The sequence below is a fragment of the Prionailurus bengalensis genome, chromosome C1 (genome assembly GCF_016509475.1).
Source record: "Prionailurus bengalensis isolate Pbe53 chromosome C1, Fcat_Pben_1.1_paternal_pri, whole genome shotgun sequence".
NCBI lineage: Eukaryota > Metazoa > Chordata > Mammalia > Carnivora > Felidae > Prionailurus > Prionailurus bengalensis.
Window position 1 is genome coordinate 196623233 of NC_057345.1, and position 17893 is coordinate 196641125.

Consider the following 17893-nt stretch of genomic DNA (forward strand, 5'->3'; position numbering starts at 1 on the left):
AAATTGCTAAAGTAAGCTTGAGGAAAAAGCTGAGCTTCCTATCAGAACAGAAGTTATTACTACATTGTTTTGGAATATATTAGGATTCTGTAAAATGCCTGTCTTAGCACAAAAGTCATAGTAACTGATTCAAAATAATTTTTTTGTTTGAAGTCCTCTCTGAGGAAATGTTCTAAAGAAATAGCACTAAGTCAGATTTGAGCCATAAATTCTCACTGACTGGTTTGTGTGAATGTGGAATGAGGTGATAACAATATGGTATTTGCCAAAGGGTAATTATCCAAAAATACAAGTTAAATGATCGTTGTATTGATTCTAGATTTTCCTACCAATGTGTCTTAACTGTAGTTTCGAGAGATTCTCTTTAATTCCAAAGAGATGTATCAAATTTAGGATATAATTGTTAACATGGTTATATAAAAAGCAGTTATATAAACATGGTTATATAAAAAGCAGGAGATCTTTCTAAGCACACACAGCTCTGATTAACTCAAGGCGTCTCCTTGGTATGCCATTTGGGATACAGTTGGTAGCGTCAGTAGGTTTCTTGGGAGGAACATCAATGATAGGCTATTGGTTCCGTTCTCAGTCTATAGCCTTGGGCTCTCTGAGTGAGGGGGAGGAGTGGCTGCTATAGGTTTTCAACCAAATAAGACACTTATAAAATGGGTGCCAAAGAAAGTGTGTCTTCTTTTGGCAGGCCTTGGAAGACAACATGTCCCTTGATGAGATCATGAAGCTCACATCCATTGACAAGTGGTTTTTGTATAAGATGCGTGACATTTTAAACATGGAAAAGACACTGAAAGGGCTCAACAGGTAAGGCAGTGTCCTCTGATTTGCTCCAGATACTTTCTGTGTAACTTTCGTCCTCTCTTACCCTCAAGCATTTGGCCAAAATTCTGCTTCAATGGAGTAAATAGTGCCAAGATTGGAAAGCAGGAGCCACAGCCACAAGAAATGGCAGTTTTAGATGTTTAATTTACCTTTTGAAAGGTATCTTCTAATATTCTTAGCTACCTTGAACCCCTACCACTGCCATCAAACATAGTGATATTTTATTAAGTATTTTGAAGTTATAAAAATTGGGATACATTTATGAACTCATGTGCTATTTGACTTTCCAAAAATTACCTAGATTAAAATTTTATCAGTCAATAATTAAATGAATAATATTCCTATCTTCAATAACATTTCTAAGTTCTGAGTTCTATTTTTCTTTTTTAATATCAATCTACATATTGCTATATATTGATGGGCAAATGTATTCCTTTTGCATTTTACTGATATTTTTTAACATCAGGACTTCCAGTTCAGCATACAAATAAGCCACATTCAAGTTTCTGTTAATAGATTCTTTACCTCTCACTAATTTACATTTTTATCTCCTTCATGGCCAATTATTTTTAAAATTTCATTTCATGTTCAGAATATTCTGATAATGTCAGTGCTTTAAAATCTACTTTTTTATTTTCATGAGAAGACCGTTTGTTGGGGCACCTCAGGCTTATGAAATCACAGATAGGTTTTAAACATGGATCTTTGATAAGAGGAACATTTATTACGAATCTAAGGAAGACAGTATAATCTTCTTTAGCTTCTCCCTTTAAGAGGGTTCTGGAATATACTGTTATTAGAAAGAAGTCTCACCTACAAGCCTAGGTATACGTTTAGAGAGAGGGAAACGTTTTGTTTGCATAAATGATTCCCAAATGATTTGAGAAAATGTAAAAATATTAATCATTTCAAATTTCGTTGAAGACAGTGGAGGTTCTCAAAATCTACCTCTGTAGACCTCTGTTACCTCTGTTACCGTGTTTACCTAATCAAGATGCACACAAACAAGGCAATAATACCTCTTGCTTTTCTTTAGGAGCAATATGAGGTACTTTTTCATCTATTGAACAGTTGCCCACAACAAATGCTTGGTTTTGAAAATTGGGGATTCCAATCTGCCAAAAATGAAACTAGCTGTGGTTGCCTATAAGTCATCCTTTCTAGTGGTCACATAAAATGAACAGTAGATAGCAAATACGTTAAGAATTGAGCCCATACATTCATCTTAGAATTTTGCTGACTTGAGGTTTCTTTTCTTGGTTTGTGAGGCCAGCAGAACTTCCATGTTGAATTATATAGTCTGTTTCACTGTTTTCAGTTTCAGACAACTGATTGCAAATGCCTGTGAAACCACTCCAATTAAAACCACATGAGGGTGCTAGAAACTTAGAGTATGCCAATCACAGCAGGGAGGAGACCTGGGGTGAAAAATAGCAGATGTTATTGTGATTTAAATTTTCACTTCATATACATTCTGATTTGGGGACAAATTCTATGTTTCAATTGAATAGTTTTTGTTGCAACCAGAAAGCAGGTTGAAATTCTAACTAAGCAGAAATAAGTGGATGGGTGATAGTGAAAAAGTCCTCGGAGGATTAGACCCACACTGTTAGAGATCACTTATAATATCTTTTGACTTCCACATTCTGTTGCATTTATTTGCTAATAATTTAACATTTTTAGTTTCTGTTTCCATTCTTGTTCACAATGATCAACATTAAAATTTTTTATATAAATCTTTCAATAATTCAAAAGATTCCAAAAAAATGATACGTAAAATTATCTTTTGTCTCAAGAATTCAACAGGTATTAATAAACCTAAATCCTGAATTCATTATTTTCTGAATGATACTTTACTGTTTATTATTATTATTTTTTTGAAGTGGTATAGATGCACACACAGCAATTTGATAATGATTATTATTTAGAAGTGTTAGATAGAGGGGCGTCTGGTTAGCTCAGTCTGTTGGGCTTCTGACTTTGGCTCAGGTCATGGTCTTGCAGTGCGTGGGTTTGAGCCCCACATCAGGCTCTGTGCTGACAACTTGGAGCCTGGAGCCTGCTTCAGATTCTGTGTCTCCGTCTCTCTCTGCCCCTCTCCTGCTCACACTCTGTCTGTCTGCCTGTCTGTCTGTCTCTCTAAAAAACACATAAATATTTAGAAAAAAAAGGAAAGAGGTGCTAGATAGATTAAAAAAAGACTAGATGGGCCCTGAAGCTACCTGTCTCTGTCATTCTGTGGTACATAGAAGTCTAAATAGAGGTCTAAAGTTGGATAGATGTCACGGCTGATGGAGTATAAGTATGTAGGGCTTGAGTTTTATTGTCCTATTTTGGTTATCTTCACCGTTACCCTGGATTATGATATCTCCTGCTTTTTTGCAGACCTCTAAATATCCAAACAGGCTTAGTCATCAAGGCAGATTCTGCTCCAACAGTAATAATAACTATTATCAGTTGGCATTATGTAGCTGAATTGTTTCTTACCTATTCGCAGAAAGTTTACAAAGATTAGTTCTTTTCCCTTTGCATTCATCTGTGGTTCACTTCGTTTCAAAATCTCAACTGTTCCAGCACTGGAAAGGCTCACTTTAGATGTGGGCCCAGGAGGTAGCTATTTATTTGGGGTGATTTGAGATGGCCCCTAAATTATCTTACCTCAATATATCTCTGGTGCCAATGTGCCCAGATCCCTTTGCATTCTTTTTAGGTACCTGGGGAAATAGGCAGTGGGGATCTCAGCTGGGAGAAGAGCAGAAGCTTAAACATAGGACAAAGTATAGAATGATACATGTGGGTTAGGTTTCACTCAGTTCCTTTCTCGTGTGTTGGAAAAGTATAGGCTAAGGAGCTAGTCAGATAATAGGTGTGAAGTCTTCACCGCTGTGGACTCATGGGCATGTCACCTCCCTCACTTCTCTGGCCTCACATTCTTTCTGCTAATGTCTGCCTTATACTTTTGTTGTGAGGCTTAAACAAATATAAATATAAAGGACACCTGGAACATGATGAGTGCTCAACAAGGTTTTCCCTCTGAAAATGAAAATGCTACTTATGATGATGAAGGGTATTTTGCGATTTTAGATATATGCATTTAAAGACAATTTTTAGAGTCACAATTTACATTTGCTTACATATTTTACAGTGTATCATTTCTTAATTTTCTTTATGATGCATTGTCACCTTATTTTAAAACCAGATCTTTTTAAAAAAAGAAGCAATGATAGCGAGTCATACAGATGCTATTCTTATCACAAGATCAATAACACTCCATTATGCTAATGAACAAAAATTCCCACTCTACCGTTGTTAATCATGCTAAGATTCTTCTAAAATCCAATAAACACGTTTACTAGCAGAGGATGAGAATATCATTCGAATTGATGGCCAATCTATGACTTGTATTTACATATGGTCATCTGAAATGAAGTTCAGAATTTGAATCCTAAATGGAATATACCCACATATTTGGTATATATGTGAATGCCCACAGACTGGAGTGGGGAAAACAATGATTGTAACGACGTTGGCATTAATGGAAATAACTGACGAGTTTTCCATGTCTGTGAGAAAGTGGAAATTATATAAGTTCCTTTCCTTGAAGGGTGGAGATGAGCATGTATCGTGCTGAGGATGATGTATGAAACCCCAGCCTTTTTTTAGGGCTGAGATGTTGGACCACTCTTAGAATAATCGACCTGGCGTCCCTGCTGCAAATGCCTGCTCCCATCAGAACTCAGTTTGCCATCTCCAATACATGAGTATAGCAATGGGAGCCCTCAGAGGACTTCCAGAGCAATAGCCATTCTTACCAATTTAGGTGATAACCATTATTCAGACAGCTTCAGCAAAAAATTTCTCTTCCCCACTCGAGTTCACTGACTTTCTCCTTTTCCTCTTAAATTGTTTATTGCTGCCCAAGGGCATGCTAGGAAAGTTGACTGTTCTAGGCAGTTCCCCAAATTTATAAGCTGGTGTAGTGGCATTAATCGACCTAGAGTGATAACATATTTTACAGTGAATTCCTTTAGGTTTTCAAAAGTTTCTCTTTATTCAAAGTGATATGAGTTGTATCATATAGGATTCCAATGCCTGTTATTCATATCCATTGGGATTTAGATGTTTAATCTATTAACTTCCCATTAGTGGATCACTTTCCAAGAAGTTTAAGAAAACTTAAGTCTGTCGAATTTTTAGTGGAACAGCAACATTTACATAGACTCTATCCGCTGGCCTTCACAACTGAACTATTCACATTTTAATATGGCTATTTTCCCCACACTCGCTCATCTTACCAACACCGACTCTTTCACACCTAATGCTCCTCCCCTATAGCATTTTCATAAATGCTCATGACAAGAAAAAATATACTTATTTTGATCTATTAAAAATTAGAAAAATCTCACCTGTAATCCTTTCCTCCATTAGCATATAGATAGATTCAATTTTGGTCATGCAAATAAATCTGACCTGGAGGGCAGAAGTACAAGTACCATAAATCAAATGTCAAATGTCTTCATCAGCTAGGTTCTCCTGATATAGCTGATTCCCTTAGGTAATAAAAGAATGGATTTAGAATTATATCTTTTAGTACAGAAACTTGAGCTTTGATTCAGTCAAGCAATTCTGAATGCCTTCCAAGTATAAGATAATAATCGCAAAATTTGTAGACTACGTATCAGTCGCTACTCTAGCTACATTATTTCATTTAATTTTTACCACGACCTAAGGAAGTCAGTAGTTATCCTGATTTTATAGATAGCAAGCTGAGGTACAGAGATATTTAGCTATTTCCTTGCGATCACATGCTAATAAATGACAAATTCGAGATCAAACCTGAGCAGGACTCCAGGGCCTAGGATGTTTGATATTTCACCCCTGTGCTATATGTAAGTGTGTGTATATGTATATACACACATATATATGTATGTGTGCACTCACACATATAATTGTATATATTATGGTTAGAGGTGTGGAAAGGTGAATTATATACATTATATATACATCTGGGGGAAATAAGGTTACATGTCATAGACAGTTTAAAAAAAGGTTTATTTATTTTATTTCAAGAGAGAGAGCTTGAGCAGGGAAGGGGCAGAGAGCTGGAGAGAGGGAGAATCCCGAGCAGGCTCTGGGTTGTCAGCGCAGAGCTCACTGTGGGGCTCAATCCCAAGAACTGTGAGGTCATGACCTGAACCTAAATCAAGAGTCAGACGTTTAACCAACCGAGCCACCTGGGTGCCCCTACACTTTCAATGTAGTAACAGTAGTCCATAAAGGGATAGTTGTCCCATCACTGTAGAACTAGCACATATGATAAGTTTCCCCTATGTTAGGAAGTAATAGACAAGCACAGGTACACAGATCTCTCAGTTGAACCCCTTTTGCTGTAAGGAAGGAAGGAAGTCAACTATAAGAAAGCTTTTTTTGTAAGCAGGGACTATTTCAGGATACAATACTCCAAACATTTTTATTTATAATATCACATTGGATTAGCAATTTTAGATTGAAAGACAGTAATGATGCCTAAAAAACAGCAACATGAACAGGCAAGAAAAAAAATGTGAGGGTGCTGATTACCAGCTTCGAGCAACTGCTTGTCTTCTGCCTGTAACTATTTTTAATTTCTTTATTTTCTTATTTTGATTTTTGGGTGCTTTAACTATTTCTGATTGACCTATCAAAAGGAAACTGTTTTCGTCCAATTTAGATGTTTAAAAATAGGGTCTATGACCATTGACATACAGTTTATATCATGTAAATATAGGAAGCTAAGATTTGGATCTATTTCTCCATTAATTGTCGACACAAATTTAATTTACTATGGATTAAAGTATGAATTGTTCAGAAATTGCTTTTGTCTAATATCCTATAGGCTTCTTTTTTTAATGTTTTAATTCTGATAACATTAATATTCTCTTCCCCCTTCACTGCCACTTACTGCTACATTCAATGTAGGAAAAAAGAGTAAAGTGTGCTTTTGAAGGGTCCAATTTTCATCTGAACATCACTGTGTTCAGTGTGATAAACTGTGTCCATTGGCGAGTGCTGAAAAATCATAGGTGTGCCTATTGCTTAGGAAAACAATCTAGGGCAAACCTGGTGAGTTCCACTTGGGCATTCAAGTGCTAAATTGAGCTCAGTAAAGTTGGCCATTTCCCTGCAGCCACAAACTTCTGGCAGATGTAATAATGCAGGTGTCACCTTAGCTGGAACACTCCCTTTGAATGTCCTCTCCTACACATGTTAGTTTCTATTGACTTTTTATTTAACTTGCTCATGAGGCATGGCAAAACCAGACAGGAACATTTTGTGCTTATATTTGATTAAAGTTTTTCGGGGGGGAAAGTGCCACCAAAAAGTTGTTAAAACTTATATGTAAGACAGAGAAATGTCAGTACTTCACTCTCTAAAGGTAATTTACATTTTCTGATAGAAAAAAATGAATAATGAACAACTTTCATCTTAAAGGATACTAGATACAGAAATAACTTAGGGAAAGAAATATATATATTTCCTTACATATGACATATAATTAATTGCATGTTATAATTTTGATGATACTTCACTATGACATATGCTTGTGATACCAATGACCATTTTCCCTACTCCAGTCTGTGGACATCCATATATATATATATATATATATATATATATATGTATATATATATATATATGTATATATATATATATTAAGTATGTGGGTATTTAATATTTTTAATGTATAATGAGATGGTGATGGTTGGACACTTTAGTGGAAACCGTTGATTTGATCTGCAATCAATGGGTATGTCCTGTGACCTCACTGCCAACTCACACTATCTTTCTGAGTCTCAGTTTCACTGTAGTAAAAAAAAAAATACTCCCCTCTTAATTTACTGGAAGGCTGTGCAACTAAGATGAATATATGATATATTATGTATGAAGTGATTAACTCTAAAGGAAAACAACTTTATCATTTACTACATATTACCATTCTACAGTTTTAGTCATCATACCCTAAACAACTTATCTAATAAACTTATTCAAGAATACTAAAAACTCTTACATAAAAGAGTTTTTTTTTTCTATGTAAAAGAGGAGTATTACTGTGGGAATTTCCATGCCTCTGTGAACTAATGCCAAGAATACATTTTATTTTTAATTCATTTTTATGTTCCATGTGATATTTTAGGTGATGTCATAGATTTCATAGGCCTTCACTAATTTTTTAACTAATCATTTATTGAATCAGATATAAAGTAAAAGCTTACATCAAATATCTAATGTTCTGAGAATCTTAATTGAATTCACTATTTAAATAGTGTTTACATATGTGTATTTTGAAAGTGGGAGAGAGAACTTGATTCTATCACGGGCAAGATAAATGTTTTACCCAAACTGTTTCAGAGTGATATTTAGATAATTCACAAGATGAATATTATATATTTTGTGTGTATTGATTCTTAAATGTTTGATAGTTCAAAAATCTTAAGTTGACTTAAAATAACATATAGTCATAATTAGCATGTATGTGCCTCTTAATAGTCAAGAATTAATAGATTATATCCCTATGTCAATATTTCTGATTTCAGCATGATGAGTTATATATTTTCTTTTAAAATATTTTTTTTTTCAACGTTTATTTATTTTTTTGGGGACAGAGAGAGACAGAGCATGAGCGGGGGAGGGGCAGAGAGAGAGGGAGACACAGAATCGGAAACAGGCTCCAGGCTCTGAGCCATCAACCCAGAGCCTGACGCGGGGCTCGAACTCACAGACCGCGAGATCGTGACCTGGCTGAAGTCAGACGCTTAACCGACTGCGCCACCCAGGCGCCCCGAGTTATATATTTTCTTGATGGCAGTTCTCTTTATTAGGAGCTCTTATTGGACCATATGGTATTTGTTCAGCTACTCAGTTATTATATTTATTGGGGACCTGCTATATGTAAGGCATGGTACTAGGCCCAGTGACATTTGTCAATGGATAATTGTTAGTCATTAACCTGCCTTCAATGGGTTTGTAATCTATTTTCAAAGATTAAATATATATACATGGTTATACATAAGGCAGATACTTTTAACAGATCAACTAGAGTCAGGAACACAAAGCTGGAAAAGTTAAGTAGAGGTTAAAATAAAAGTTCTAAGACCTTTGCAGAAGTTTTCTCATGTAAGTATCAATTTAAGGTTTCCTAGAAGGTGTGCATCCCTCCCTCATATTTTATAAATGAAACAATGCCTCAGATGTTTAAGTAAATTTTCAAGATTTCAGAGGTAGTGCATGTTGGAGTCAGGATTTAAGTTCAGGACTTTCAGAATCCAAGGACAACATATATCCCTTCTCTATATCACAAAATATATACTTCAATATATTCCAGTGCCATGGAAGCCAAGGAAAGAGAGGTTTTAACACAAAACAAATAAAAATAGGAAGACACTTTCACCAATATTGCAGGGTTTAGGGAGAGCAGAGAGGGAGAGAATCGAGTAAGTCTACCAAATTTGATGATCCGGAGGAAGGACAGGAACTAGTCTATAAGGACCAAATATGCAAGAAGAAAGAGGTGACGGGAAAATGGATGAATTTTACTTAGGAAGTAACAAATTGTGTTTGCTCTTCTATTGTTATATTTCTGTTATGTTTCATAAAAATGAGAATCTTACTACAAATAAATCAACTCTATGAACAGAAATTAAAGTGGATATTATCAGCTATGGTTCAATATAAGTAGCAGCTGGAACCACAGTTTCATTTCATTGTTTTGTAATTATTTGATGCATGCTAGTAACATCCTCCAATTAAACTGTAAGTTCCATCACAGCAAATTCCAAATATCATAAGGTCTTAGTAGACTTTTATTATAAATTTTTCTTACAAGGCTTTGTTGATTTGTGTAAACAAAGAATAAAGTTCACTATGCTAAGGTATAGCATCAGCTCTGAAACAGATATGAATGGCTTCCAATTCTTTATGATCATATATTTTCTTTGGCATTGGCATATGATGTCTTCCATCAAGTAAACACTCAAAAGCACTGGGGCACCTGGGTGGCTCTGTCAGTTAAGTGTCCAACTTCGGCTCGGGTCATGATCTCAGGGTTCATGAGTTCGAGTACCACGTGGGGCTCAGTGCTGATAGCTCGGAGCCTGGAGCTTGCTTCAGATTCTGTGTCTCCCTCTCTCTCTGCCCCTCCCTCGCTCATGCTCTGTCTCTCTCTGTCTCTCTCTCAAAAATAAATATTAAACAAAAAAATTAAAAAAAAATTACAAAAATATTTGTGTAAGATGCCCATGAAATAAATGAATAAATATTCTTGGGAGAAAGTGAAAATCATAATTTCTTAGTCATGGCAAAGAAGGGAAGTTGAAGTACAGGAAAACATGTTTATAGTTCCTAGTTGCTCCAAGAGACTCACAAAATGATGGCCTGAAAAACATATAGTCTAAGATATACACTCACTGTGTTGGAAGACATTGTAAATCAGCATCTCTACACTTTCATTCTTTAAGTGACTGTATATCTACTGTTTAGGTAGGAATACTTTGAATAAACTGTTTTCTAATAACAGGGGGTTTATCTAATTGTTTTATATTATCAAATAGAGATTGTATATACTGGAAGCATTATAATTCCTGTCTGGGCATGAAAAAAAAAAATCTCGATGGTCCCTTGAGAATAGGCCAAAATTATATTTTTTATTTAAAAAAAAGAAGTATCTAGGTTTTCAATATTGCAGATGTTTTTAAAAATTTTTGTGAAAAATGTTCACAAGTATTTACAATGGTAATGAAGTTTCTAATTTAATTAACCTGCAAGAAGGTTAAGGCAAAAAATACAGACTAACAATATTTATAATACAGAGATCCGTATTTCTCTGGTGACCTTAAATGCATTTCTGTTACAATACAGGTAGAAAATACCACTATTCTATTTTTGTGGATGGTGAAACTGAGTCACATCGAGGCGTGTGTCATAGTACATGTCACACCAGTCAGGGGAAAGCAAGGAATCTAGCCCAGGGCTTCTGCCTGCGGTTCTAATCACTAACCCTTTTCAAAAGCTTCTTTTTAGAGATATGACTTTTAAATCAGACAGCTGGAGATCAGTTCCTCCTTAGCTGTCAACTTGTGAGCTGTGTGTTTTCCTCTCTGAATCCTTGACCTCACTTAGAGCAGAAGCTTTGTAAGAGATGTGCCCTTCTCTAGAACTCTTGTGGGGAAAACACAGGGGCCTGGCAGGGAGAAAGCCCTGGTGAGTCACCTTTAAAAAAATATAAGCAGAATTTTCAAGGATATGGAGACCCGGGATAAGGGTTTTCCTTTTACATTTTGCCATATTTCAAATAAAAGACTGTATACATATGCACACATACACATCCATTTAATTTTGCTTTAAATAAGATGTAAACACCTCATCCTCCATGTTAACGCAGGTCAGTGAAAAGCTCCTGATGTATACAATGGAAATGACCTTTACACAAAATAATCTACCTCTGCTGTAGTTATAGAAGCTAGATAATCAATCACTCAACGACCCCCCCCGAAATTTTTCATCTGTTATTCATACCTGAAATGTCTTTATGGAGGCATCAAGCCTCTGAGGCAGCCCTTGAAGGTGAAGTACATGATTTCTGGCCTGAGGAGCATAGGGTGGTGGCCGTGCTTCCTAACAGCGTAGAAAATGTTTGGGTGCACATGCTCTCCAGAAGATCAGTTGTTATTTGCAGGGAGTACACAGTGTGGTGGCCCTCATGGCCTTGAGGCATAGATACATAAGAATGTTGCAGAGGAGGGAAAAGTCTGTGAAACGCTGAGGTGCTGGGGCCTAAGGTAGATGACTCAGCGGTTGTGTTCTGATTAACTGCTCTTCCTGCTTTCTCCCTCCTTCTCTTCCTCTCTCTCCTCTCTTGGACCAGCTCTTCCCCTTCTTCCTCATCCTCTGGCATTTGCACTTACGAAGCACTTATTACCTGCTTGGCCCGGTGCTAGCAGTTCACGTGTTAATAATTTCATCCGGGTTGATGTGATTGTTTTTCTCAGCAGAGTTGGAGCCTGACTCTAGATTTGGCCAGTGATACATACCTAAGGTTGAAACAGGCAGTTTCCCTGTTCAACACAATGATAATAATGTAATCATGTCATGTAATGTCATGTCATGTAGTCACATCAGTATTAGTGTGGCCATGGTGACATTACAGATACCACCTCAAACCCTACCCTACCACACCTGCTCTTTAGCTATTGGACTCACTTAATGGACCATCTTTGCTCTAGGCATCTTGAAAGGAGAGTAACTCAATTTGCTCTTGAGTATATTCATTAGCATGAACTAAATGAGACTTTTTGCTGTCATGGGTGGTAATGATTATGTTTATGTCTTCTTCTGGAAAACATTCGGTGATAAAGATTTTTGATTTCCATGTAGGTAGTGATCCTCAAATTAACATAGATCTGATGTGACATGTCATCAGGAATTTACTTCTAGAATTTTTCCACATCTTCCTAGAAATGACTTTCCATTAGGAAAAGGCTTTCTAGAAAAGGCTTTTTTGCTCATTAAGAACTAGAAAAATTTGATCAAAAATTATTTCTATGTATGTTACGTTTAGCAAGAAAACAAAATCTATGCAGTGTTTATTGGTAGCTAGGCTTCGGTTAAGTGATTTATTTTAATTAGATTCTAAGTAATAGTTTCTAGAAGTCAAAGAAAGTTATATATTGAAAGTCGTACATTTGTTGTGTGGAACAACACACATGATAGTTGGAAAGCTATTCTACGGAAACATGACTTGCTTTAAACAAAGGTAATTGAGAGGTCTTAAAATATAGGGCTTTCAAATAAATTTATTTGTGAAATAACAGATTTTCAAACCTCAAAGAATGCTTGTTTAATCTCAGCTTTCTACTGAGGCCTTGTACAGCATTTATTTTTGTTTGTTGGATTTAAATTCTGGACCCATAAGAAACCTATATTTATGGGAAAATCCAGGATTTTGCTTACTGTATACATCTTAATTTGGGGGAAAGAGTATATTGAATGGATTTCAAATTACAAGTAAATGTATTAATCAGAAATAACAGAAGCAATATTCCATAGTATGCACTTCTCCCTTTAGTTCAGTCTGATCAGGTGAAGGCTGTTTGATTAATAAAAGCATGCTGTTTTGAACATAACAGAACACTCTCTTTTTAAAATTTTTTTTAAACATTTATTTATTTTTGAAAGATATAGAGAGACAGAGCACAAGTGAGGGAGGGGCAGATAGGAAGACACAGAATTGGAAGCAGGCTCCAGGCTCTGAGCTGTCAGCACAGAGCCCGACACAGGGCTCAACTCCATGAACGCTGAGATCATGACCTGAGCTGAAGCCAGAAGCTTAACTGAGCCACCCAGGTGCCCCAGAATACTTTTTTTTAATGTTTATTTTTGAAAGAGAGAGAGACAGAGAGTAGAGTGAATGAGGGGCAGAGAGAGAGGGAGACACAGAATCTGAAGCAAGCTCTAGGTTCTGAGCTGTTAGCACAGAGCCTGATGTGGAACTTGAACTCATGAACCCTGAGATCATGAGCTGAGCTGAAGTCAGATGTTTAACTGACTGAGCCACCCAGGTGCCCCAGAACACTTTCTTTTACACTAATAGGCGTGACTTACTACTGTGACAGGGTGGTTTCCACCTATTTTTCATCATTACCAAATCTATGGCAGAGAATAAGAGTCACAGCATTGTCAACTAGGAATCAATGAGATATAAAATGTGATTTATTGCGGCTCAAAAATTACAAGAAACCTATATTAGGTCATTTTCCCCATTATTATTACTTGGTATTCATAGAAAATAATCATGATATTATAGTCAGTAGTATATAAGTACTTACCAGATTGAAAGTAACACCACAATATTTCTGGATTATTGGGGTCACTAAGGATGAGTAAAAAAATGAACATAAGATTCATAAATTAAAAAGTGCCTACTTAAAAATATCTACAGTATCATTTGCTTTATAAGCTTTTCCTCTGGAGGATTCTGTTGTTTTTAGTACCCTTTAAGGTGAAATGCAGTTTTAAGTGTATCATCCCTTGAAAATGATCACCTGGGATAGTGTAGCATTATTGCAGTGGTGCTAAGTGGACCCAGATCCTAACAGATAGTTTTCCTGATGGCATGCTTTCAACATGAACATTGGACCCAGGTATTTTTTGTCCCTTAGATGAGAGGTAAAGATCAAGGTTTTCTTTAATTTCTCCAAATACCTCACTGCTATACAGAAACAAAACACAGTGCTTTCAATAATTAGGAGAAAATTGTAGTATTCACCCAATTGCCTAGGTTTCATCCTTTTGCTTTTCTAAATACTACCGCTGCTTTTGAAAAAAATGTCTTTTGCATTTCTCTCTTTTTTTTTAATGTTTGTTTATTTTTGAGACAGAGCACGAGTGGGAGAGGGGCAGAGAGAGAGAGAGAGAGAGAGAGAGAGAGAGACAGAATCCGAGTGAGTCTCCAGGCTCTGAGCTGTCAGCACAGAGCCTGATATGGGCCTGAACTTACAGACTGTGAGATCGTGACCTGAGCTGAAGTCGGGTGCTTAACCAACTGAGCCACCCAGGTGCTCCTCTTTTGCATTTCTCTTAAGGAAAGAGGTAACAGCCTGTCTTTTTGAAAGAAAAGATGAGAAGACAAATTACTTCGCCCCCGATTGCATGATTGTGATTGTGGCATGGTCTCAAACCTGTGAAGTGCCAAAAATAATCTGCAAAGCCATGCAAAACTGAGGGAGAGGCTGACGTGAGGGTGTTGGGGTAGAGAACATGTGCCTTAACTCAGTTTTCTGTCCTTAAAGCAGGTGTAGTTACAGAGCATCAGGCCCTAGTGCTTCTCTCAGCTTCTGCCTTTTAGGGGATTTTTAAAAAGAAGATAATAATAAAATCTCAAGCCCATCCCATAATTGTAGGCCAAGTGGAGTGCTCATTTTCACATTAGAGCTTGTGCAATCTGGAGGGAAATTTGTTTAGTATTACTTGTGAGTTGGTGGATCAGATAAAAGCCAGTCAAGTGGAAGAGAGGACTGTGTGAAGTGTGCTGGGTCCCCTGGTAATTGCGATGCTGCAGGCGTTTCACCAGTCAGTTAATAGATTTCCCCAGTTCCTTTATGCCAGGTGAAAATTTCCTCATTAAGGGGAATTTATTCCATTTCCTTTTATCATTTATTATTGAAGACTAAGTGTGAGTGGAGGAAGTTTCGGAGATGACAGGGTAGAATTTTAAACAACAACAACAACAACAAAATCTACATTGGAAGTCGGAGAGAGAGAGAGAGAGAGAGAGAGAGAGGGAGGAGGAGGAGGAGGAGAAAGGCTCCTATTGTTTATACAACCAGAGAACACAACAGAGACTTGCCTCGGTAGAGGCTGAGCCATGCTGTCTCACCACTAAAAGATTATGGCAAGGAATGTAAAAGTCTGATTGTTTTGAAGATGTTCCTCCCCCTCCAAAATTTCAGAACTGTCATTTTGTGCTGCTAAGTGGAGAGGAACTAGAGATTTTGAAAAGGCCAGCATCACAGCTATTTGGTGTTTCTTTGTTTTATTGTTTAGATGCTATTATGCAATGATGAAAGTGTAACTTTTGAAGAGTTTGCCCTTGAACGCTGAAGGCAAGGAAAGCTGGAAGGGGAAAGACGAGTTATATCTGTAGCAAGCTTTAGAGGACACAGTGAAGATAAACACAAACATACTAGTACACACAAATGTGTACCTGATAATAGGATAATTTATTGCGCATATTTTAAAAATGTGCGCTTTTGTGCAATGTGCTCCATTCAGCTGATCACATTTCTTGCTTGGGATAATGCTCCCTTGATTTACAATATAATATAAATGGAGCATTCCCTATTGAGGCTTCAAAAGGCAGTCTTGAATTACAAATTCAGCATTTATATTTCTTTTAGTAATTATTCTATTTTGAGTTTGTTCCAAATTAAGGTTTTTATTTTCCTTTTGAAAAATAGAAATATTATAGCCCTGTCTCACTAAAATAAGCTTTCATCTAACTTGATTTTTCAAAAAAATCTCGCTCTGATGGAAGTTCTTTTTAGCAGGCAAAATGGAAGACAGCCCAATATGGGCAGATAAAGACAAGGAACATGTGTCTGAATCTCCACATTGTTAAATGAGCTTTATGTTCACTTAAGATTATTCATCTTGCATTTGACTCTGAAGAGGTTTAACCTTATCTAAATCACTGGCCCAAAGCTAATGAATCGTGTCTTCAAACTGTCTCTTCTTTTATTTTATTATAATGGGACTCAAAATAAAATTTTGTATCGGAACAAGTAGGGAATAAAGTCAATTTTCTTCCGTATGTAATGACATGCCAGCCAGCTTTGTGTTATGCAAAAGCAGCAGAGAAAGTGAATGAGGGAAATGTAGAGAGGGAGGCAAGCCACTTCCTGTCTTGGTATTCTACATATCCAGGAGTATTAGGGTAGCACGGAATGTGGGAAGGGACCTACGTTATCCATGTCTTTGTGATTGCCATGGTGGGTCAGAATCAACATGTATTTTCTCAGTGAGGATTGGCAAGTGTTTCGCACTATTTTATGAACATGTCTGAAGAGCAGAAATTAATAACCAGAGAGATTATAAATAAAATACTATAGAAGATACATCACTTTGAATTTCATATGAACATACCTACCCAATATTTGCATTCAAATGAAGATAGATGAACATGATTATATTCATATACTATTCCAATTCAATACACCCTAATTTTCAAGACATTTAAAAACGTCATAGCATGCTATTGGTCTAGCCGTTTGAATATTGAGCAAAAGTTAAAGCTGTTTTGGGCTCACCAAGAAAATACTCTGCGAATCAGCTTGTGAGCTTGAAACATGCACTCTGCAAATTTAGCTTGATAAAGCTGTTTTGGAAATCTCACCGGGTGAATTGAGAGGTAGTTTTCAACCCCATTCCAAAATTCTATCATTTGTGATTCATTATTCCATGTTGCCGTTGCTCTTCTTGGGCGTCCCCTTTACATAATGAAAACTCTCTCGGGTGGGGATTCTATGTCGAGTAGTAATGATTGAGTTAGTCTTGTGACAGATAGCTGTTTTGTTGTTGTTGTTTTTTTTTCCACCAGAACTGAGCACAGAATTAATTTACTGTCCTTTTAAATGCACAAGACCAATTCTATCAATCAGTCTTCCTTTTTTCTTTTTTTCTTTCTTTTTATTTGCTTGTTGGTAAGAGTCCAATTTTATTTGGTGAGTGGGGGAGGAAGACTTTGCATGTTTGCTGGAGATGTCTTTATATGCTCTCTTGGACTCTTTTCCTGGAAAAGAATAAGAGGAATTATGCATATTTCAGCAATAGAAAAGACTGCATTGCTGAATGTGGACAAAACAAATGCAAATTTATTTCATCCCTAATAGAAATGTGAGGAATCTAAATGGTTTCTTTTTTTGTTTGTTTAATACCATTATTTATAGTTTTCATTTGAAGCAATATAGCAACCTTTGAAGAATTGACTGATATTCTGTATAAGAAGAAATAAAAATAAATCATTCAAGACAAGGGAAAAAAATAGAAAAACATGACCAAAGGAGCTAAAGACAAATATATTACTTCTGGTTATCTTTGGACTTGGAGGACTTGCATTTTTGCTAGTCCATAGTCATAATTACAGGTGTGATGGCTCTTTTAAGGCATGTTTCTTTAAGTGTGTCTGGACTGCTGCTATTCAGGGTTAGGATTTAGTCATTTAAGTTAGTGTGGTTGTTGATGTAGTACCATAATATGGGTTTTGCTTCAAATAGTTATTGCAATAATAAAGAAATGTCTTACTGGAGATCTGTTTATTCTTAATTTTTCTTTTACTGCTATCTCACAATTATAGGAAAATGCCCTAGCAAGTATCTAGAAAAATCTAATGGTAAAAATTGGCTTAATGTGATGTGTACAGCATTTCTCCGTGTAACTCAAGCTTCATACTTACATTTTAAGCAAAATTGCAGGTCACAGAGCAGATGGGTAGCCTTTCACCATGCAGGTAAACATTAATATGATT

General features: G+C 36.4%; 1 protein-coding gene across 1 annotated transcript in view; it reads left to right on the plus strand.

Moving 5' to 3' along the window:
- The window catches only part of CPS1 (carbamoyl-phosphate synthase 1), a 129260-nt gene that overhangs the window by 64280 nt on the left and 47087 nt on the right, over positions 1-17893 (plus strand). Inside the window, exon 21 of the mRNA XM_043577723.1 lies at positions 701-819. Within this exon, the coding sequence (XP_043433658.1) occupies positions 701-819 (119 nt within the window). The remainder of the gene's footprint in view (positions 1-700; positions 820-17893) is intronic.